At 37.6% G+C, this 24867-nt stretch overlaps 1 protein-coding gene across 1 annotated transcript in view; it reads right to left on the reverse strand.

Annotated features, from left to right (window-relative positions):
- The window catches only part of LOC121917216 (CD166 antigen-like), a 188300-nt gene that overhangs the window by 12763 nt on the left and 150670 nt on the right, over window positions 1-24867 (reverse strand). The window contains exons 9-15 of the mRNA XM_042442972.1: window positions 23218-23287; window positions 20283-20418; window positions 19778-19905; window positions 18041-18173; window positions 12913-12951; window positions 7078-7195; window positions 1065-1121 (exon numbers count right to left, since the gene is read on the reverse strand). Coding sequence (XP_042298906.1) covers window positions 1065-1121; window positions 7078-7195; window positions 12913-12951; window positions 18041-18173; window positions 19778-19905; window positions 20283-20418; window positions 23218-23287 — 681 coding nt within the window. The remainder of the gene's footprint in view (window positions 1-1064; window positions 1122-7077; window positions 7196-12912; window positions 12952-18040; window positions 18174-19777; window positions 19906-20282; window positions 20419-23217; window positions 23288-24867) is intronic.

Below are 24867 nucleotides of genomic sequence, written 5' to 3' on the forward strand. Positions count from 1 at the left end.
TTCTTCTTCTTCTTCTTCTTCTTCTTCTTCTTCTTCTTCTTCTTCTTCTTATTTCATTAATTCAAGTAATCACTTGGACTACATCCTATCCTAACCTAACCCACTGCCAGCTCTTCACAGCTGAAGGGTGGATAAAGTATTGAATTAAGTTGATCTATTCCTCAAGTGCTATCCTAAAAACATAAACATATTTTTCTCATTCAAAATATTAAGTTACGTTGACATTTTAAAACAACTGCAATATGAACATTCTACAAATGACATTCACTGAAGACAAGCACATCTAGCATGTGCTCCACTACTGCCAGCAGTGGAAATGTCCTCATATCGCAAAAGGCATACCTTATTTTCATTTGAAATTTAGTACCTTTTTCACACACACACACACACACACACACACACACACACACACATTCACAGACAGAGAGACAGACATAGAAGGAATAAGCCTTTAAAATCTCAAAGAGAATGATTTAACATCCCCCAGTTTTTTGATTTAAAAGTACACAGTGTATTAGGAATACCTCATTAAAAGCCAACTGAGAGGGGTTATGTCAATTTTGTTTTCACGGTTCACTGACTTTGTTTTCAGTTCACTGATAAAAATAACAGCCAAGATTCCACATCATATTTGTAATTATGAATGATCTAAGAGAAATTAGCCCTTGAAACCCACCTTAAACTAAGCAACAGAAGTCTGTAGTGTGGATGGGTGAGACATTCAGGATGGCGAGGCTAGGCCCTCCCTCCTCCAAGCCACAGTGCAATGATCCCTCTCCAACTCCACAGAGTTTAAAGTGGGTTCTGGCAGTGTTTATGATCATGGCAATAGCGCCACAACTATGAATACAAGGCATATCTAAAAATGGACCACTTGTGGATCTATAACTGTAGGTTATGAATCTGTTACTACAGTGCAAGATGTTAGCTACCAATCCTTTGATGGATATATAGAAAATCTCAGTATCCTTTTAGGGGTAATATATCACGTTCTTATTATGGGATATGACAAGACAATAAAAATTCTACAAATCACAACACACATAAAAAAGTAACTTTCTTGCCTCGGGAGGGTTTGAATGTTCTGTGCTGCCTCCTTCTCAGATTCTCCGTTGACATCCCTTTGGGGACAGAGATTATATGAATAATAGTTCAAAAACTGTTTGAGAGAGGTGGCCTATGTGGATATCAAATTTTGGGGAGCATGTCAGGAAGGATTTTTTTTTTAAAAAAAATCCACACTACTTGGATCTCTTTGGGCATTAATTTTTTTTTGTGAAATCCTTATTTTTTTAAATACTTTATAGTTCCCAGAAAGCTGCAACAATGATTAATACTAAGAGACAAATTCATGCTGAAAACAGAAGACTGCCTGCAGAGATAATTCAGCTGATTAAGTTTTATTCAGAATTGACAGGTATAGTAATTATACATAATTTAACAACAAATAATTCACTCACTACCCAACATAATCTGTTTTAGACGTATTAGGTTCATTATCTCCTTTAAAAATCTTGAAAATAAGCCAATTGATTCTCCTTTTATATGATCCGAAATCATTATTCAGTATTTTTGGACCTTGTTGCAGTGAGTTATGCAAACATGGACTTTGGTGTTCTAGGATACTCAAAGCTATAATTGTATTAAAAACCATGTTTGCATAACTGACTTGCAGTGAGCTTTTACTAGTGGTAAAACAGCATAGGAATCTTTAAGAATGTTTAAGGAAATGGTTACAGCAGGTTGCCAAAATGAAAATAAGAAAAGAATCAGAAATGGGTGGGAGAAGAAAGGAGAACATAATTTCAGTAGGTAGGCAAGATATCAGGACATACAGAGTAACATAATCCTTGTGTTTTGTGGGAGTCACAGATAAGCTTCTTGAGCAAGAGGTAGATCTCTGGATATTTAAAGCACTATTAAATCATCCAGTGAGTTCCAGACGTACTGAACTACAATTCCAAGCCTCTATAGCACCACAGTGATATGATGGTTCTGCTCTTTCCAACAGGATCTTCCAGCACTTAGCACCATGAGCTTGGTCTTGTGATGCTTGAATTCTGAGCTACTGCAAAATTCCATCTTGTCTTCCATGCTCTTTAGCATCATTGGAGCTACTGGAGGAGTTCATTTGGAGACTTGGGATGAAGTACTATTAGAATGCTCTCCATCCCTATTACATCTGAAATCAATTTGATGTAGTGCACGGGCTGTACTATAGTTTGGAAGAAGTAATGGGTTAGATGAGGATTGATAAACGGAATCTTGACAAGATGGGGACAATATAACTGGACTGTTCCTAAGTCTGGGGAGTTTGGAAATAGACAGTTCTATGCTGAGGAACCTCTTCTGTTAGAGCAAGTGTACAGCTTTTGTATACTTGTTGAACCAGACTTCTGTCACTATAGGAACAAGTGATCTCACTAGCTATGGGTTGAAAACTGCTGCAGGGAGAAAGCAAGGGAATAGTGCCTTGCTTCCCCAAAAGTGACACAGGGATGCATAAGGAGCACTTACATACACATGTCATTAACGTGATGTCAGCCTACGGTATGTATTATAGACTGCTGATTAGATCTGATTAGATCTCTAAAGTTTAATAGTACTTATAGTGTTCTGTATTTTCATCTGATATTTTTTACTTCTATTGTACTTGTTAGTTTGGTGGGTTTTTTAAAGTAATTTTACTTCTAAAACAGGGTATATAAATTTAATAGTAAATAAATAAATAAATCTGGAAGACATCAGGTTGTGGAAAACTGTCTTAAAAAGAAAGATTCTGAAAAGGTTGAGACAGCTGAAGTCTAATGTATGGCAAGGTATACTGGAGCTACATCATCTTCCTTGCAAGATATTGTTAAAATACAACATCAAAGCAAGTTACTATTATGTTAGACTCTCTCTGTGCCTTACAAACAGAGACAATTAAGTCCACTTTTGGTCAGATAAATGGTATTGTGATGATGTCAGACCACACACTTTTTTGATTGTACAATATTGTATAAATCTATCAGCTTTAGATCAGGGTTAGGGAACTTGTAAGCTTCCAGATGTTGTCAGATTCCAGTTCCCATTAGTTCCTGCCAATGTGGGAGACAATGGAAAAAGCAGGTAATGAACATCTAGAGGACCACAGGTTTGCCACACGTTCCTAAGAGTACTAAAAGCAGTCACATGTATGTTAAATTGACAGGGCACTTTTATTACAGGTTCCATAATAAAATTGCACGATGACATTCTCAGTGTTAGTACAGTGCGCCTGCATCATATGTGGGTGCATTATACGCTGCTTTCAGCATACTCTGAAAGCAGCGCTGGAAGAAGCGGTGGTGCACGCTGGAAGGAACAATGGTGCGTGTACCCGTGGTGCGTGCGCTGCTGCCACCTCACACCGCCGCGAGCACAAGCCCCATTATTTGAGCATATGTGCCTTTTCTTTTACGTGGGGGGGGGGAGGGGTCCGGAACGGATCCTCCCCATAAAAGAAGGGCACATTGTATCTCTTGAGAGGAAAGCTGATTGAGTGTGCATATCCATGTGTAAAAATAGTTCAACCCAATGCGTCAGTTACTGAAGCCTATGTGTCAGTTAGGAGAATAATCCTACCAGTTTAGTGTGCAATGCCCAAATGACTTGTCCAGAGCCAATTTGGCTCTCAGGGAAAACATACCATAACAAAACAATCCCCAGACCCTATTCAAAAGCAGCCTTCTCCTCAACCTGATGCCACCAAGTGAGTTGGATTATACATGGTCAGCCTGGAGAACATGAGTGTTATAATCCAACAAATCTGAAGACATCAGTTAGGCTGCTCTAAAGACTTGTATCAGTGAATGGAGATTAGGCATAGAGCCATCAAATATGATTCCCTTCCCTTTTTGACTCAACACAAGTTCACCCTTGGAAAAAAATAACTTATATTCAACCAGCTCAGTATTCATACACAAAGACACATGATACTCATGATTACATATGTGAAAGGATGCCATACTGAAGATGGAGTAAGCTTATTTTCTTCTGCTCTAGGGCGCATGAAGTAAAGCACAGGAAAAGAGATTTCACTTAAAACATTAGGAAGAACTTCCTGATGTTAAAGAGCAGTTTGACAGTGGAACTTGCTGCCTTAGAATGTGGTGGAGGCTCCTCCTTTGGAGGCTTTAAAGAGAGGCTGATGGCCCTTCTGGTCTCTAACATTATTTATTTACTTATTTTATATCCCACTTTTCTCCCTGGAGGGATCCCAAGGCGGCTCACAGATAAAACATTTAAAATTATTATAAAAGTCAAACAATTAAAACATTATATATAAAATCATATAAAATACAATCAAATATAATATAAAATCATAAAATACTGTATATAGTTAAGTTAAAAACAGACTAAAAATCCACCTGCTCCATAAAATCAACCTACTATGCATTATGTACAGAAAGCTTGCCATCATAGAAATGTTTTTACATGATGGCGAAAGGGCAGTAGGGAGGGGGCCAGTCTAGCCTCCCAAGGAAGGGCATTGGTTGGGAGCAGCCACTGAGAAGGCTCTCTCTCATGTCCTCACCAGGTTAGCTTGTGATCTTGATGGGACATAGAGAAAACTTTCTCCTGCAGATCTTAGAGCTCTTGAAGGTTCATATGGGGAGATACAATCTCTCAAATAATCTGGACTCACGCCGTGTAGGGCTTTATAGGTCATGACCAACACTTTGAACAACTCGATGAATCTGATAGAGAAGGAGTCTATACAGGAAGACTCAAAATCTGTACACCTCTCCAGAGCAGTATCTACAGCAAGGCTGATGATGTTGAACTTAAAGCACTATAACCCACATCAACAATAGGGCTGAGAAATTCCTGTAGCTTTTTCTCCCTATATGGAAGACAGCTTGAAAGATATAGGAAACTGATACAAATGTGAGTTCCAACATACTTCTTTGCTTCCACATATCTATATATAAAAATATCTAAAAAGTTTTCCTAAATTACCATGTTTTAAAAATTATTTACTTGTCATACTACCAAACCTATAAAGGAGGAATTGGCTTACAAACAAGCAATTCAACAGAATACTTTCTGTATTGACATCATACTTAGTATTTCTCACAAAGACATAATATAAACTTTACCAAATAACAGATGTTTTCACTCCATCTTTGAGAAATTAAAATATAACACATTTTGCCACATTTCTACATATGGTCTAAATATAACATTATTTTATTATAGTATTTTCTAATATACAAAGTATATGAGTGAAGCACTCTTTCCTATTTATTTGTGACAAAACCTTGAGTGCGAAAAGGCTAGTACAGTGCACCCTCCCTTACGCAGGGATCCATAATAGGAAGTAATGGGGCTTGTGCCCGTGGCATGTGGTGGCGCGCACGCACCACAGGCACGCACCCCATTAGTTCTTCCAGGGCACGTGATGGGCTCTTCCAGGGTGGCTTTCAGCATATGCTGAAAGCTGCGTATGGCATGCTCATGTAAAACGCGGGTGCACTATATGTATAGTGAGTTCATGCATATACAGGCTGAGCTAAGGATGATTTCAGCAACCTGTTAAAAGTCCATACACATTATGATTAACTGCATGCCAGTTAGTCATAGGAACTTCACATGGATAGCTATCACTCTTAGGAGATATGTTACATGCCCCTGTGTAATGAAAACCTCCAATGACCAGGCCATAATGAATACAATATTTACATGACCACTGTGGCTAAATCCATCTTTGATAGTAACTTCAAACATTCAACTTACCAGTTTCATTAATCATGAAATACTTTAGGCTGGGCAATTGTGGGAGAATTTAGGTGGCACATTCCATCCTCAGGGCTTAGGCTGAAAAGGTTTGGAGAGTGTTTGGGGACATAGAGGTTTTTTTCAACAATGTCCTCAGCCCCAAAATGGGGCACCTGGGGTGGCTGTATGTGGCTCACAGGCTGCACCTTTCACATTCCTGTTTTTGGTTATCAAGAGATATTACACCAGGCTAAAGAATGTATTGTGTATTTTAATTTAACAGTATTTCATAACCAGTATACTTGCCATATATCTAGATGATTAAAGCGATGAACATTTATATAAAAATATGTATAGTGCTACTAAGCAAAGGATTTTTTTTTAAAAAAGAAGCAGCAGTTCTTCCAGAATTCCCTTGGTAGTTCCAGAATTACATTTTACTATAGCATGATCCCTCAAAATTAAATAAATAATTTAAAAATACAATGAAAGGGAAAAAAATATGGCTGAAACTTGGATTTAAGTAAACAGTTACTTGGATTTTACAGAAACTTACGATTTCAGTAAAAAAAAACCTATTTAAATCTATGCAGAATACTTTGGTGGAAACATACAACGTTGGAGTCTCTATGGAGACAGAGTCTTCCTAAGTAACCTCTTTATTTTGCATGACAGTTCAACATTTCTATTAGCAACATAGCTCTGAACCTAGATTCTTGAAAAAGAACCTGTTTCCATGCCTACCTGACAATGTTTTAGGGTCATCTATCAATGATGCCCTTTCCCATGTGCTTTCCGCATGGTGGAGGGATTTTATTTTGGATTGTACTTCCAGAAATCATCCTGGAAATGTAGTCCAAAATGGCTGTCTGGCAGAGGGGTTCTAGGACTAGTAATTTAAAGATTAACACTTTCAGGTTCTAGCCTTCCCTCTCCGAAGGGAGTTGTGTAACTGCAGTTGTACTTGAAACTTGGCCGCCTTGCCTATGGAATATCCTCCTCTTCTGGGGAGATTTGTCAGCTGCTAATGCTTTTTTCTTTTTAGTCCCTGAACAAAACTCTATTTGATTAGCATTTTCAAGTATTTTTACTTTTTTTTAATCTGCTGGCTTTTCTTTCATCTGTGGATCTATCCACATTTATAAAAACTTGTGCAGTGTTATGGAATCTTTTGATGATTAAATATTTATAAATAGAAAACTATTTAGATAAATACACAATTTGGTGAGCATATCCACACTTCTACAATTTTCAAAATGCTACATAAAGCAAATTTAGTGAAAAGGTAGCCTTCATAACAGTAAAATATTAAGAATTTTATTAGTTAAGTCTTACTTTGATTTCTTCACATATATCCAGTAAGCAACACCAGCTACCAGAGCTGCTAGAAGGAGACCAACCACGATTCCCACTATTAGCTTTGCCTGGTCATTAACGTTTTCCCTATTATCATCTAAAACAAAAGAAGAAACAATATCTTGATCAAAGAAACATATCCAGGGGTAGCCATGTTGGCCATATAGCAAAGTACAATAACATCTAAAATCCACCAAATAATGATATGGACATTGGGCCAACCAAAAGGCTGATATACATGTTGCAAGCTTTTGAAACTCTGCTGGCTTCTTCATCAGGCAAAAGGTGTTAAAATCATACAGGAGAAAGAAAGAAAAAGTGATGATGTTAGTCGTAGGCCTCTATTTTGTCAAGATGTTGTGGCTGTTGTTCTTAATTCAGAGGCTATGGAGGGGTATTCATGAAGGCAGGCCATGTGGTTACAGGGAGATTCTTAAATTCCAGGAAACATACTTTAAATTCCATTAGCAAAACAAAAAAACGACTACCTTTGAGATCCAGTTTGTCTTGATTCCTTTGTGAGCTATCAATAAAGGTATCCTTTTATGGTGGATTTTGATCCAAGAAAGTATGAGAAACTAATTTCAAACTATACATATCTAGAAGTATTTCTAAACTAAAGCTGATTTTACGAAAGCATTGTGAGAAGTATGCACATTTAACAGGACTGATAAAAACAGGACTGCTGCAGTCCTAATACCATTTCCTCCATAGCTCTTCTGTGGCCCCATTTACTGTAGCCAGAAGACTAAGAGAACACTCCTGAAGGTTTACTAACTCCAGACTAGTGTCTGCAATCTGAGAACTGTACAAGTGCCCATCTCCTGTCCTTTAGATGCAAATATGTTTATTCAAAATTAGGGATTAGAAAGAATTTCAATGAATTATTGTCAGTCTCAAGAAAAATAGCCTTTTTTCACCTCTCAAGATTCACTGTGAGACAAAATACACCATGGCTTGATAATTTACTCATGACATGCAAGTTTAGAGGACGTTTTGGTGAAATAAAGCATGCATAAAATTATAGTTTTTATGAGGTTTTGGGCTATGTGGCCATGTTCCAGAAGAGTTTATTCCTGATGTTTTGCGAGCATCTGTGGCTGGCATCTCCAGAGAAATGCTGGCATGGAAGAGAGTGGGTTATATATATACTGTGTGACCCTGGGTAGGGAAGAGTGATTTCAGTGGTAATCTGTGTATTGTTCAGTTGTTGAATGGCAAGGCCTCAGGGTGAGAGGGTATGCAAAGATGATTAATGTCTGTTTAATTAGTGATCGTTGTCTGCCTGGAAAACCCCTGACCCTGGGTGTGGGTTTTTTTTTCCATTTGCATTTTGCTGGGTCTTGATTTTAGTGTTTTTCAGGACTGGTAGCCAAACTTTGCTAACTTTAAGGGTTTCTTCTTTTCTACTGAAGTTGTCTTGGTGTTTCATTGTTTTCAAATAGCATTTTATGTCCAGGATGGTTTATAACGTGTTCTGCTACTGCTGATTTTTTTGGCTGACCCAGTCTGCAGTGTCTCTCATGTTCCTTGATTCATGTTTTGACACTGCATTTGGTGGTCCCTATGTAGACTTATTCACATCCGCATGGTATGTGGTAAATTCCTGAGGCTGTCCTTTCCTGCTGGGTTTTCTTGGTCAGGTTGTAAACTATTTGGAGGTTATATTTCCTCACCAGTTTTCCTATTCTGTCTGTGACTCCTTTGATGTATGGTAAAAATACTTTCCCTTTAGGTGATTGTTTGTCTTTACTCCTCTAGGTTTTTCTGGAACTGGCAGCCCTTCTGCTGTCTGAGCTGGAATAACCATTAGCATGTAGAGCCCAGTCTAGGTGCTTCAATTCATCTTCCAAGAAGTTGGGTTCATAGATCTGTTTTGCCCACTCTACCACTCTTTTTATTGTGCATAGCCCAAAAAACCCACAAAAAACTATGGATGCTGGCCACGAAAGCCTCCGATTTCAGATGCATAAAACTATTCATTTCAAGATGGAAATGAGTAAAGAATGCACAATTGGAAAATGACTACACAAGCATGCTTTAGTCAGTGGGACAAATTGTGTAAATTAGGTAAAATGTATGAATAAATGTGCGCATTAAAAAATACATAAACAAGTCTTGACCTGATATAAAAGGGTGGGGAAAAATGCAGGCAGGATTCAGAGAAACACAACAATATTGAGACTAAGATTTTAAAGTGTTGTGACTATGTTGCTAAATACTCCATAACTTGGTGCTAGGATTACTAATATTGCCATTTTTGGAGAAAATAATTTGAGAATTACAGCCTTATTCTCAACATCTTATAGCTTTTAGTTAAGAATAGTAATAATATAAACTTGTGCAAGAGCTGTCATTCTTTTATAAAAGCAATTTTCTTTGCTTACCTGTTTTTTTTAAACTTTAGATTGGATTCAGAGTTAGCCATACTTAGAGCAAACCCACTCAAATCAATGGCACTCCTGAAAATTTTTACTCTTACATACTAGGAGGAGATATGCTAGCCTTCTAGGTCACAGTTTGTAGCAGAATTCACAACAAACTAGACCCACCATTTAGGCATGTTAAGACATTGCCAACTATAGATTTGTAATCAATGACCAGAATCTTGTTGGTGACAAGGGCAGGCATACCATTAACACTTGCATATATATTGTTTTAGACATCACAAACAAGAAATTCAGAACATTTGTTTTCAAGGCCCCACAATCCAGCAAGCTACATTAGCTTAAGGGTTGCCATGTGCAGTTCCATCTCTGGCTGCAGGGGTGTGCCTGAGTTTGTTTTGGTTAAGGAGCCCTGGTGGCACAGTGGTTAAATGCCGGTACGGCAGCCACTCACTCACAGCCACAAGCTCCTGAGTTGGATTCCAGCAAGGGACTTAAGGGTAGCCTTCTGAGGTTGCTAAAATGAATAACCAGTTTACATGTTGTAAACTGCTTAGAGACTGCTTAGTTCAGTATGAAGCGGTATAGACATGTAGCTGCTATTGCTACTGCTGTTTAGTTGTTCTTGAGCCCCAAAGGAGGAAGGGGAACACACACTATTCCTTCTTATTTCTGTTATCAAGAACAGCCAGAACAAACCCAAATCAGTGGACTTAGGAGATGGAGGCAGGCTCCATACCATTCACTAGCTATTGTAGTACATTTGGGCACAAGGTGCAGCCTCTGCTGCCTCCCCCATTTTTTGTAAATATGTTTGCAAAGAGTGATGCTCTATCAGACTGAAGTAAGACCTCAGCTAGTGTTCTCAACTTTCAGCAAACTGTGTTGCTATTGTATTGTATGCCTTCCATGGCATTTCCAACTTATGGTGGTCCTATAGTAATAGCAATATATATAATAATAAATAAAATTTTATTTCTATACCTCCTTTCTAAAGAAATCAAGGCGGTTTACAGCAAAAAATACATACAATAAAATCCAAAACAGTTAAAACATACAATAAAAACAACAACCCAATTACCCAAACTCATGCCAGCTAGACAATGCTGACGAAGGAGGTAGGGAAAGAGTATCCAGGGGCGGGAGTCAGGGGTAGGCCTGCTCGAAAAGATAGGTCTTCATCCCCTTCTTAAATTGGACAAGGGAGGTGGCTGAGCGGAGCTCGACAGGCAGCGAGTTCCAGAGGTTGGGGGCCGAGGTGGTAAAGGCCCTCCTGGTGGTGGTAACTAGTCGAACCTCTGGAGCTCTTAACAGTTGCTGCCCAGATGATCTGAGTGTGCGGGGCGGATTGTATGGAGAGAGGCGGTCCTCTAAGTACCCTGGGCCCAAGCCATTTAGGGCTTTAAAGGTAATAACCAATACCTTGTATTAATAATTTAATAATTTGTTTTATTTATATACTGCTATTCCAAAGATCATAGCGGTGAACAGCAAGTAAGCTAATTAGCAAGTAAGCTAATTTGCCCCCAACAGTCTGGGTACTCATTTTAGCGACCTCGGAAGGATGCAAGCCTGAGTCGAGCTTGGGCCCTTTTGCTGGTCTTGAACTCGCAACCTTGTGGTTTCGAGTGAATGGCTGCAATACAGGCATTTAACCACTGCGCCACCAGGGCTCCTGTATTGCGCCCGGAAGTGAATAGGCAGCCAGTGTAGGTCTTTAAGGACTGGTGTTATATGACTGGCCCTGGATGTACTAGTGACCAGTCGTGCTGCCATATTCTACACTAACTGCAGCTTCCAGGTGTGATACAAGGGCTGCCCCATGTAGAGCGCATTGCAGAAATCCAATTGAGAGGTTACCAGAGCATGTACTACAGTTTCAAGGTCTCTCCGGCTCAGGTAGGGACACAGTTGGCGTATCAGCCAAAGCTGATAACAGGTGCTCTTGACTGTCGCATCCACCTGAAATGTAAGGTGGAGCGACGAGTCAAGGAGCACCCCCAAACTGCGTACTGAGTCCTTCACAGGAAGCGTGATCCCATTCAGGACAGGTGGAACCACCGCCATCCCTGGGCCGGGAGAACCTATCACAAGTACTTCCGTTTTCTCTGGATTCAGGCTGAGTCTGTTTTCCCTCATCCAGCCCATTACCGACTCCAGCTTCATACCACCTAAGCAGTCTCTAAGCAGTTTAAACCTGTAAGATAATTGTCCCCAACAAGCTGGGTACTCATTTTAGCGACCTGAGAAGGATGCAAGGTTGAGTCGAGCCTGAGCCCTGGCTGATCTTGAACTCACCACCTTGTGGGTTGTGAGTGAGTGGCCCCATCATGGGGGTTTCTTGGCAAGATTTATTCAAACTTCCTCTGAGGCTGAGAGAGTGTGATTTTCCAAAGGTCACTTGGCAGGTTTCCATGGCTGTGTAGGGATTTAAAACCTGGACTCTAGTTATAGTCCAACAGTCAAAGCTCTACACTACTCTGGCAAAATGTCAGGGTTTTTGTGCACTGAAGTATTTCCCCCTCACTAATATAACATACAAGGATTTTAAAAATATTCCTACAGGTTCCTCCCCCCCCCCCCCCTTTTTTTTTTTTTTTAGAAAGTCATGATACAAAGGAATAGAAGTGATGTGCTTAGGCTATCAGTAGGCTGCATCGATCAGTGGAAATCAAAACTGATTCTTTTTGTGGTGAACACAGGAATTCCTGGGTTCAGGAAAAATTCTACAATAAATGTTAATTAATTTTATTTTATATTTTTTGACTTTTATTCATGTTGTTTTTTCTGGTACAGTGTTTGGATGAAATACAAACACTCATTTCAACTTGAGGCATTTCTATATCCTGAAATTTTCACTGGGGTCAGAAAATACCCAACAATGACACTTAGAAAACTCACAGAATGTTCAGTTTTGTATTGTACTGTACTGCATGAGAAGTTTGTCCCTTTGATTTGAGTGACTTTCAGCCAAATTTAACCCTGGATCCAACCCTGCATTTCTTTACACTTTAGGCCTAGAACAAGCTGCTAGACCCAATCAATCACTGCACCTTACATATGTTGATTATCAAGTTCCTATTGATTAAATGGATTTAAATGCATCTGAGAAAGTAGACTGAAGTCTATGAAAGCTCATGCTGCCAATTTCTTTCTTTTAGTTAGTCTTAAAGGTGCTACAAGATCTCTCTATGTACTGGGTTTACGCTAGCTGTGACTAGCAATTGGTTTTAGGTTTAATGTTCTAAATTTAATTTAGTTTTAACCTAGGGATTATTTTTATTTTTCCAGCTCTACCCAAAGAATGGAGCAGGCCAGAAAAATGGGGGAGAAAAGAAAGAAAAAAAGAAAAGAATAAAAAGAAGAAGAGAAGAAGCCTTTTCTCTAAATGTGCTGAACAAGTAGTGGTCTATTTTTATGTACTTACTACTTTTTTCTTCTGGTTCATCAGATTCTGGAATACTTACTGAAAATAAAATAAAATAAATTAATATTTTTTAAACCTGCTGAAAAAATCACCTTGGAAACTTCTAATCTCTTCTGATATATAAGAATATATATTTTTCAGCTGAGCCACAAGTTCATACTTAAGATAGCAGAATACAACAACCAACCAAAATAATTATGTATTTTTTTCCTGTCTGGCAGTAATCCTTATTTTATTTCCACAATGTATTATATGAAAGTGCTTCATCCAAAAAGTGTCAAGTACTGTACCATCTTACTAAGGCCTAGTGAAAAGATGTACTGTATGTATGTGTTACTCTGTCTTGCGTGCTGCCTTTTCAACCCTCTATTATTGTATAGATTGCCTTGATTACACATCTTTGGGTGAATTCATGCAAACATCCCTTGATCAATGGACATGTTAAACAGACTGAGAAAGGCACTGTACAATTCATGGGGATTGCTCCTACAAGCCCCACTGAAATTCAATGGACAAATTACAAATGATATAATTAATACATTGGGCTGACATGGAGAAGGTAAACAGCATAAGGGTATTCTACCTAGTTTAAGAACCCAATTATCCCAGCAGAAGAGTCATAAGGAAACTACTTTATCCCTTGAAAAGCAAGGGTTACAATGTTTAGGCAACCTACTGGTTGTACAGTAACCGTGCATGTATTTCTTACCACATTTTCAGTGCACTTGTTATTATAGTTGTTTACTTATATAGCACCATTGATGTATATGGTGCTCTACAAGTAAAATAACAACAAAAACCAGTCAGCCTTGCCAAAGGCATACAACCTAAAATATATACACATGCACAGAGGGGAAGGACAGAATAATGCAAATAAATTATACAGTACAATACAATTATAAAACATTATCCAGAATACAATACAAAAATAGCATAAGATAAAGCAAAGTGACAAATAAATATTATAAAAATATACAGAATGATAAAACATTATTAAAATAAAACTCCAAACACTTTAGAAGAGAAAAAAGTTTTCAAAAAGATTTAAAACAGTGAGGGAAGGAACTGTCTGCAAATGTTCAGGAAGGCAAAATATGTATATTGTGTATAAAGGGTTCCAAACAGCATTCATTACAACTGAAATTGCTTCATGAAATGAGACTGTGCCTTCCAAATCTCTGTGAGGTAAGATGTAATTTATAACAGAAAATATGCTCTGTGGCAATTGCCACTGAAAAGTGACTTATGGGTGTGTCATGGAAAGGTTAAGAAGAGCATGATGTCAGTGTTTCTATTGTTGTAGAAATTCAATATCAATGGCTCCTAAATGTCTGCATCCCACATTTCAGAGGTCAGTTTCAAAGATGACCTGGAAGTAGGGCAGTAGGGTCTGAAGAATAGGAATAAGAACTATACAAACCCTCATGCATTATGATGAAAATACTTATACAGGGTGAGTTATAAGGTATGCTCTCACCTCAAAGACAATTCCAAGGCATTGTGAGTTGTAAAAAGACCATTAGATGATGTCTAATAGATGATTTGTACATGAAGAATCAAGAATAGGTGGAATAAACATTTTTCAAAATAAAATATAATAAAACACAAAATTATTTTATGATTGTGTATATTAATGAATTCCACTGTCCCCCACAATCAAATAAATTTAATTTCCATAGATGGGTGCATCCTACAGACAACCAGAACATGCCATGTCCTCTTTGCTGCATTGCAGTTTGCTGAAAAACATGATATATTTTCCCCAATATAATTCCTAGACAGAAAAAGTATCCCAGGACAAAAACAAAACAAAACAAAACCAAAAATACCCCGCCAATTAATTACCTGGTTTTTTTGTTTTTGTTTTTTCTTATGGGATAAAACACGAATATATGATAAACTGTTGAAATCTGGAGGAACTATTTACAACTGTATAGGTGACAATGCTCTATATTGCCTACATTGTAAATATGTGAACCTTGAGGCACTAAATGTTCCATCCTACAGTATGAGGGTTAACACAACTAGTTATGGTGAATTCATCACCTGTTATCTTCATTTGGAAAACCACAGCTCAACCTGTTTTTGAATAACTGCATCTGGGGATGGTGGGATTATGTACAAACCTTGAGTTTAGGTAGAGTGTTGTGACTTTCTTTCTTTTACTATTAAATGTGAATGTTACATTTTTTTTATATTTTCTGTTATTCTGTTTCATGCACTATGGTAAAAATTGTTTTCTCTCTTTTTATGGTGGTCTACTACTGTAATAAATTACTTCTTGATTAAGAATCATTTATTTACCATTAACACTGTGTAGTGGACTAAAACAAAAAAAGCTCACCTAATTACAGGCACTGAGGATGCGAGAAGAGTGTGGGGACAGACAACTGAGTGCTACTAAGTTACATTAAAAATAGTACATCCCCACGCTTACATAGTGTGTAATATCTTATCTTCTATCTTGTATGATGCCTTTTACTTTTTTCAAGTATAAAAATCTACTTTTGTATGTCTAGTATCCAACTTAAATTAAAATAAAATAAAGATAAATAAATAAAAAATAGTACATCCTATTAGTAAATTTACTCCCATGTTACTATATAAAGTAACATGGGAGTAAATTTTGAACCTTACATGGAATACATAGAGGGGGGGATCACTCAGTACTGAAACAGCTCTATCTTTAACTGTCAATAGATTATGATGATTATTCTCCATACACAACCTTGGCATGTCATGTATTACACTACACTACACTTGGCATGTCATGTATTACACCACACTAAGTTACTAGTGACATTATTCAAATTAGTGAAGCAAGAAATTGTAGGCAGAAGACCCAATCCTAAATAGAGAGCCTGAGAGGCTGCTTAATGTGATTAAAAGTTTCATTTGTCCTGTAGCCCCATGGTCCCTATTATTTATTTATTTATTTATTTCTAAGGTGCTGTAATTATAAAAAAGCATGACAGAGGACACATGGGATATCAGATCTCTTCTGGGGGTGGTGGTGCTGGAATAGGGTCCAACATTAGTGGTGATAACCCAGTCTCATAAACCCTCATCTAACCTTCTCAAAAATCTCTCTGGCCTTTGCCAGAATTGGCAGAGGGGAAAAGAGGGTATACTGGGGCAGACTGAAGAAAGTAATGAAAACTGTCTCTTCACTTGGGAGACATGTACACTTCCTGTGGCAATGATATAACAAGGGGAGGCAAATCTGACTCTCTTAGGGCCTAGTCTAGATTTCATAGTTAAGCCAAGTAAGCATCACCCCATTCTCCATGACACGATCATTTGGTGGTTTCCCAGCATCTGAATGACTTTTTCCATTCTAAAAAGTTAACATGCCTCTCTGAAGGTTTAGATGGTGACATAAGCTAAAAATTACTCATTGGCATCCTGTTCAATAGTTACAAGATTGTAAATTTCAATTGCAATCTTGTAATTTTGAGGATTCATATTTGCGGTTATTAATGACTACGACTCCACAAACCTACTTTTCCTCCTGGCAGTGCCCAATTGCCCAACTGAGGCACTGCAAATTGGGTCTTTGATGTTTGCAGTGCTCTCCATTCACAGCACACTGAGGCAAGCAGGACCTGAGAAGTTTCTCCAGCTGCCTGTTCTCAACATGCCCCATGACTGCAAGAGAGATACAGAGTCATTTCCAGACACCTCTATCTGCGGCATCTTGGAAACCCTATGGATGGATTGCTGCAAGACTGAAAAGGTAGGCTTTGGAGGGTGGTATACCAGACATAACTGCCAAGACAGAGCTCTCTCACTGAGCCCCAGTCAAACTTTCTTCAGTCCCACTTTTTGCTACTTTTGTCTTGGCCAGAAGGAATGGGTGTCCCCAAGATTTCTCTGAAACTGAATTCAGTCCCTAGGATGACAGTGATTGTTACCTCTACCTTGAAGTGTACATTAATTCCACTTCAATCAATGAGAAAGCAATCATTATTAGTAAGAACACCAAAAGGAGGTAAAAGGGGAAAGAAAAAAAATCTAGTCTGACCTTGATGGGGGTATGGATAAGTGAGCTTCTTCCATTTGGTTCCTATAGAATTGGTTTTGCACATAAATTAAAGTGAAACCTGTTAATGGACTGAACTAAAGGATGTTTAAAATGATGATGATGGTGATGATGATGATGATGATAATGACAGAATTGAAAGTAGCCTGGGAAAAAACCCACACTGGGTAAAAAAAAAACAATGAATGGCAAAACCCTGAGTTACTAGAGATTTCTATGGCATGGAGGCTTGACAACAAGAAGTGTGTTACTATAGCCAGACTCATTTGCATTTCTGGGTATCTTTTCAAAAAAGGAACAAGTGTCAGAATTTACCATGACAACATAGTTCTGAGAGGTTAGTTGCTAAGTGTTTGCTCCCTTTTTCTCCTTGGAAGATAACAAAGTGACTTGTAAACAACATACTAGCAAAAGGTAATTCATGAGAGTTTGGACACTGATGGCTGTTTTATGGGAAAATAGGTGAAAATATGATACAACGATCTGTCATCTGCTACTCAGTTTAAAAAAAATGTTTCAAATATTCATGAAAACATGTTAGCTTCCAAACCATGATCAAGCTTCTGTTGGTGACAGACAAAGTCTTAAATAGCTCAAGACTAGGATACCTAGGAGACTGGTTGCAGTGGGAGAGAAATGTATATATTTTATTTTCAGATTTGGCATACATCTTCCTAATTTGTAGGGACAGTATGTATCTTCTAGAATATTACAGAGGATATTCTATTATGTCTAACAAGTTCTCAAAATTTACTTGTTTATACTAGCTTTTCTCAGCTTGCAAAACTTTATAGCCTACAGTGACTGTAGAAAAGTGGTTTACATAACCACTATGAAGTCTTTTAGCTGTGATTGTGGTTGTTACAGTACTTGTGCATAAACTGCTTAGAAACCTCTCTGAAGATGCCAGCCACAGATGCAGGTGAAACATCCGGAAGAAACTCTTACAGAACATGGCCACACAGCCCCCAAAACCCGCAAAAACTATGGATGCTGGCCATGAAAGCCTTCGACTTGACATGCTTAGAAACTGTATTACTTTTTTGTATACAAGTATTATTAACAAATAAAATAAATAGTACTTACTAGCAGATACATTCAAAGAATGTACAGTTCTTTCCAGCTGATTTTCTGCAATACATGTTAATGTAACATTTTCCTCGGGTGCAATTTTGATTTTACTAACGAACTTTCCATTGACATATTTAGTTTCCTCTGTCTGGAAAAAAATGGAAAAACTTATTGGAAGGTTAACTATCTGTGTGTGCATGCACAAACTGATTTTTAAAAGAATTAGATTCATATGTTTGGTACATACTTTAAGTACATTAAATAGATACCTAACATTTAATTGTAGTAAAAGGAGAGAATCAAAAACACCTTTTAGGAATTATAACAGGGGTTCGTTTCATTCTAATATAATTATGTTTAATTCTTTTAATATTCCTTTCCTTTTATGTTTTTTCTAGTTTCTAATGTTGGATATTCCTCAGAGAAAGTGTTTTGTCACAAAATTTCAAAGCATTGCATATTATTAGCTACCTGCTTATGTAAATGCAGATAACTATCAATCCAATTTATAATCAGGTGGAACTAGATTACTGGTACTTAAAGGACTGGATCCAGATTCAAGCATGTGCAGCTGGACTGATGGAAATGGACTTCCCATCTTTTCCTTTTAACAGAGCGCTTTCCCCATTCAGCCTTGAAAATACTACATAGAAGGCCAGGGGATTCTGATGAGTGGGATAAACTGTGGTGCAGCGACTGGGGATGGGGATAATCAATGAATTCAGGCAAAGATCTACTGTGACCAAAGACTTTCTATACACATCTGGAAGAATTTGGATCCAATCAATGGATCCAATATACATTGGCAGAAAGCCTATTGGTGTTTTATGCATCTGTTCCCTTACAGAAGAAAAAAAATGACATATGGATATGTAGAGTATCATTATGTGGGGTCATTGTGCATGTACATGTGCATGAACATATGGTTGTGCATTTGGTGGCACATTTGAATATGCGTTCAACTACACAACTCTGCCATTTAGATCAGTGATAGCCAGACACAATCAATGTGTATTCATTCATTCATAATTCCACATGAAGAAATTTACACTATACGGCTGTCACCTCTAGAGGGAAAGAATGGGCAAACATAGCTCTATAGTGCCTAAGCACAGCAACTGGGAAAAGGCCCTTCCTCCATTCCCAACTGCCACAGCTGTGGCCTTTAAGACAGAGAATACCAGACTTAATCCCCTCCCACACTGCCACCCCCACTTTCCCTTTTTAGATTATAAGTCTGAGATCAAGGAAGTAGCAAACTGACAATTTGTAAACCACTCATGTAAAGTCCCATGCACACTTTGCACTATATAAAGGTGATGGTGATGATGATGTACAATCCTGCTGCTTCAGGATCTCAGCCAGTATTTTTTGTCTACGTTTTAAGGCTTTAGTAACTTTAATTCTTAGATGTATAAAACTGCACCACTTGTCAACCAGGTGTTTAGATGAAATTATAGTAAAAAACATCAAAACTTCACATAAAATGCAAAAACCCAAAATCATGTAATAAAATTTAAAAGTAATTTAAAATTAATGACTACTTTCAAGAGCTCAATGGAACAAGATAGTTTCTATATAAAGTAGAACAAGAAATCAGTCTGGCATGATAGCTTACAGATAATGTATCACATCCATGCTTGGGAAACTAAAAAATGCTCCACTGGCTTGCTTTCTGTGATTTTTTTTAACACTGTGGTTTTTTACTTGGATTTAAATGACTTTGCAAAAGGTAATGAGAAAATTACTTACTTTGTTTATGACACCTCCACTGCTAGACCATTGCACTGCTGGTTTCGGAAATCCCTCCACATGACATGCTATAGTTTTATATGATCCATCTGTGCTGGTTTTCTTTGACATTTTGATCTGAGGTTTTCCTTAAAAATAAAATAAAAAAGGATAAAAAATAATGATAATCAAATCTGATTTAAAAAACAAAACATAAAATAATTCACTAAGGCTGCAATCTTATACACAATAATCTTATATTAAGCTGTACTGAACCCTAAATTCCTTAATAGATTCAGATCCAATTCCTTTGATAAACATTTATACCCAATATAGGAAAAGTCAATGAAAACTCTACAAAATATAACTATTCCCTGAAAGCTTAATGAAACACCAAGTTTTAGTCTCTTCTTAAATCTGAAGTGTCAGGTGTAAGTGGGCTGCCTTTGTAAGAACATGTTGGCATTATGAAGAAACATAGAAATTATATGTAACAAAATTGCACAATGATTGGTTTGCACATTACCTTGTACTATCAGTGTAAGTATTTGCCTTTTCCTTAATCCTTCAACTTCCTGCAAAGTAGTTTCACAGATATAATTTCCAGCATCTTGGTACTGTAAACTTGAAAAAGACGGACTTGAGCGCATTCTGGTATTGTCCTGATAAAACAAGGACAAAGAGGACAATTAACCAGAGGAAATGAAATAGGATATAACACACACACAGCTTTAAATAGGGAAGCCTACCTATTTCAGAAATGTGCAGCTAAGCTTACCCAGTCTCTTTGTACTCAGACAAACTAGCTACACACTAGAAGGAAATCTTGATCTTTGATTCCCAAATAAAATCATACCTAAAACTAGATAAAAATGAACCATTTTGGTCAAATTATTTGATCAATCCTAAACTAAACTAGTAATGATTTGTACGTACTAGATTAGTTCTGGATAACCTCGATGTCATATGGCTGTTAGTACTATATCAAAAACCTTCTGTTAGTGATCAGTTTAAACCTTTGTAAAAGCATTTGGCCCTTTCTCCAGCATATCTCACTAAGAGAAAAAGAAGACTGGTCTCTATCTCTCTGCATGTGTGTAAGAATGGTTGCTTTTTAGTGCTGACTTCACTCACTGTTAGCATACACGACTGACCCCAACAAGGGAAGAGAAATGTGAAAACGGTTATATGGTTGTGTTTTACATAAATGTTCAAACCCAAACTACTCAGAGATTCCTTCACTTGCTCCATCTCTTTCTGTCGTCACCTCATAACCTCACTTCCTTCTTCTTACAGTATTTTCCTTAAAAATCAGGGAGGATAGATGAAATGGCCAAAAATGCACTTTAGAATAACATTCATGTCCTCAAGCTGCATCCTGACAGAAATCTCAATGCTTGCAAGGCACATTCTCTCTCTAGTTTTGTTCACTGGCTGCTGCCTCCAAACCAAGATACTTAACTGATAAGTTGCTAGGGCAGAAAGGATGAATGTGCAAATGGATTTGTTTTGCCCTCAAACTGCACCTCTCCGTTAATTCAGATTTTCCAATTAACTGAAGCTAACTGAAGTTAATTGGGAAAATGGCTAAATGTGAAACCTAAAATCCAGCTTTTTGTCCACAGATACTGTCAATCAAATGGCCTACATGGCTCTTTATCAAAATAAATAGCAGCACTCAAGGAAATCAATACATTGGTCAGAATTCAAATGATGTTAATAATATTGTCAAAACATCAATTCTCATTTAATTATCTCTATATTTACTGATTTACTTTCTTCTGAGCTATGAGACATCAGAGGTGTCTCACATTTTGTAGTGGTTAATTGATCTACTTTTTTATGGTTGTGGAAAACCAAGGAAGGATGTTTCAGGGCAGCAATTATTGACTAGATTTCAAAGTTTATATTGTCAGTGATCCTTATTGGTTACTACAATATGAATTTGAAACACATTTCACATATCTAAACAATGTCATTTAATAAGTGGTTTAAATAATCATTTAATTCATATTTCAGCTATGCACTGACAAAAGCATAAAACATACAATACAATATTAATTACATGTCCTGTCTTATCATAGGGTTTTCAAGGTAAAACTATTGATGAAAGTAAAGGAAGAAAGTGCCAAAGTAGAGGGACAGTTAAATACTGAAAACAAAAACAAAAGTAATGACGATAGAAGATTTCTATACCTTCAATGTAGATAATGAAAATGAAATTAAAGATTCTGTATACCTAGGTTCAGTTATTAATCAAAATGGAGACCACAGTCAATAAATCAGGAGATTAAGACTGAGAAAGTCATTTAGGAAGGTACTAGGTAAGATCCTGTAAAGGAGTAACAGTAGATATCAAAGTCAGAATCATTAATGCCACAGCATTACCAATTTCTATGTATGGTTGTAAAAACTGACCAATGAAGAAAGCTGACAGGAAGAAAATCAATGCATTTGAAATGTGGTGTAGGACAAGAGTGGACTGCTTAAAAAACACAACGGACTGCTTAAAAACACAAATGAGCACAAAAGGGACATAGAGAAAATCAGCTCTGACTTTTCACAAGGAGCAAAGAAAGATGACTAAACCGAGGTTATCGTTCTATAGGTATGTCATGGGGCAACATGACTCACTGGAAAAGACTATAATGTTCAGCTTAGTGGAAGGCAGGAGGGAACAAGAAAGACTGCAATACCGGTGGGTTGATTCAATCAGCCACAGCTCTGAGTTTGCAAGACCTGAATAGAATAGTTGATGACCAAAACTCTTAGGCATCTCTCATTCATATGGTCACTGTGAGTTGAAGTCAATTTCACAAGTAACAACAACAAAGTCTACTGTGCAATATTGTGCATGGAGGGATAAAGAGGGGTTCCTTACATGCAAGGATGAGGGCAAGGATGAGCTGCCTTGAATTCCATTTTGGGAGAAAGGTATATATAAAGGCAATAACGAACAAATAAATAAAATATGTGGCCCTCCTTCCTTTACTAACATACCAGGTCACTGCAGATGTAGTGAATTGTTTTTTAAAATTTATATGACAATTGAACTACCCTTCTAATCCATATACATAATTCAAGATGTCTTAAAATTACACTTACACTAAAAGAAAAGTATGAAGCAACAAACAATGAAGGCAGGGAGAGCAGACAAAAGGGGGGGGGGGAGAGAGGGAACTTCAGCAGCCCCTTCATAATACATATAGTGCTATGATTCTACTTTGACTGCCATGTCATCATTCTATGGAATCTTGAGGTTTGCAGTTTAATAAACCACCATAATTCTCTGGCTAAGAATTCTAAATACCCCTCTATAGCTCCAAATCCAGTATTTTCATACAATGTTATGACAGCAGGTATGGTGAAATACAGTACTAGAATTGTGTAGTGTGACAAGATGAAGGAATCTAGGTAGGCAGTTTGGCCAATAAACATTCAGATTTCATAATGATACATACAATTAGTGAATCATTGCTCTCTCCTGTGTCTTTGCTCATTACTGACATTGGAGACCTGGATAACACACCTCTTTTTTTAAAAAGAAAAAGAATTCAAAAAATCTAAATGTCCTAGTGTAAAGGTCCTGTGCTCTTCCTCCTATCCAATAAGGATCTCTTTAACTGAAACCAGAAAACCATGCATTCCTGAGAAAAAAAGGGGTGGTTGCCGTGATGTATCCTAGAATAATAATAATAATACTTTTAAAAAGAACCTCTAGGTAAGAATAAAAAGTTTCTGTTTGAGTTGGGAACTTCCTCTTGGTGTTCTGTAAAAAGGGGAATGCCATGCGGATGCTTAAAAAACAACCCTAAGAACCTTAGCAACAGATAGAGCAACCAATAGGAACATTCCTCTATCCATTTTCCCTTTCTGTCTGTGTCTCTTTGACCTCACCTTGTTTCTAGGACAGGCTAATGCCTATCTTAATTGCCATCTCTTCAAGTATAAAAGCCAAATGATTTTTGCAAGGGTTTGATGATGGCGGTCTTAAGGCAAAATTTTCAGCCCACTCATATTGGACAGCACATTAACAAAATAACTCTTTAACTCTGCAGTGTATACTTGTGTAGGATATGCTTCGGTAAGTGAGTCAAGGTGGTGTAGTGGCATGGGTTTTGGATGACGTTTCTGGAGATCAGGATTCAATTCCCCACTTGGCCATGCAAATCCACTGGGTGACTTTGGACCAGTCACAAATATTCAGACCCAGAAAAACACTAAAGCAAGCTTTATGGTTGCCATAACTTGGAAATAAGTTGACAACAACAAATACTTGTGTAAAATCTGCATGTGACACATACCAAATACTCAGTGCATTATATATGTATCCTTGAGAACATCATACTGCCCTTCATTTTTGCCTCATAATTGTTGATGAGCTTCTGCAGAATTGTACCTCCAGATCCTCTGAATGTCCTTTGTAACCTGCTTCTCCTCTTTAGAAAGTAGGGGAAACAAGCATATGCTGGGACTGGGAAATGGGAGAGGTCGGTAAAATGAGTACCCAATGTTGGGGAAAATTGGCTAACACACTGTAAACTGCTTAGAGAGTGCTTAGCTCTATAAAGCGATATAGAAATGTAAGTGCTATACTCTGTGTGACCTCTACCTCAGTGTCCAAAATGATTGCTAACATTTTTCAAGGCCTTCAAAAAGGAATATTTCCAAATCCTAATTGGAGATGCCAGACAGTAAGCCCAGATCGTTCTGCATGTAAAACATGTTTATTTTTTTGTTTCTTTTCCTATGACCAATGACACAGTGTCTAGTCGAAGGCTTTCATGGCTAGCATCCATAGTTTTTTTGTGGGTTTTTTGGGCTATGTGGCCATGTTCTAGAAGAGTTTATTCCTGGCATTTTGCCAGCATCTGTGGCTCTCTCTTTTCCAGGTCAGCCACAGATGCTGTGAAATGTCAGGAATAAACTCTTCTAGAACATGGCCACATAACCTGAAATACCCACAAAAAACTATATAGTGTTTACTTAATTCTGTTTTGTAGCCAGAACACACACATGTGCGAATGCAGAGCTCACATGCACACAGAAGGGCCTCTATCCCCACCCCATGGCTGATATTCTGTTGAGCATTTATAAATGTGTATGCTAGA

The sequence above is a fragment of the Sceloporus undulatus genome, unplaced genomic scaffold (genome assembly GCF_019175285.1).
Source record: "Sceloporus undulatus isolate JIND9_A2432 ecotype Alabama unplaced genomic scaffold, SceUnd_v1.1 scaffold_12, whole genome shotgun sequence".
NCBI lineage: Eukaryota > Metazoa > Chordata > Lepidosauria > Squamata > Phrynosomatidae > Sceloporus > Sceloporus undulatus.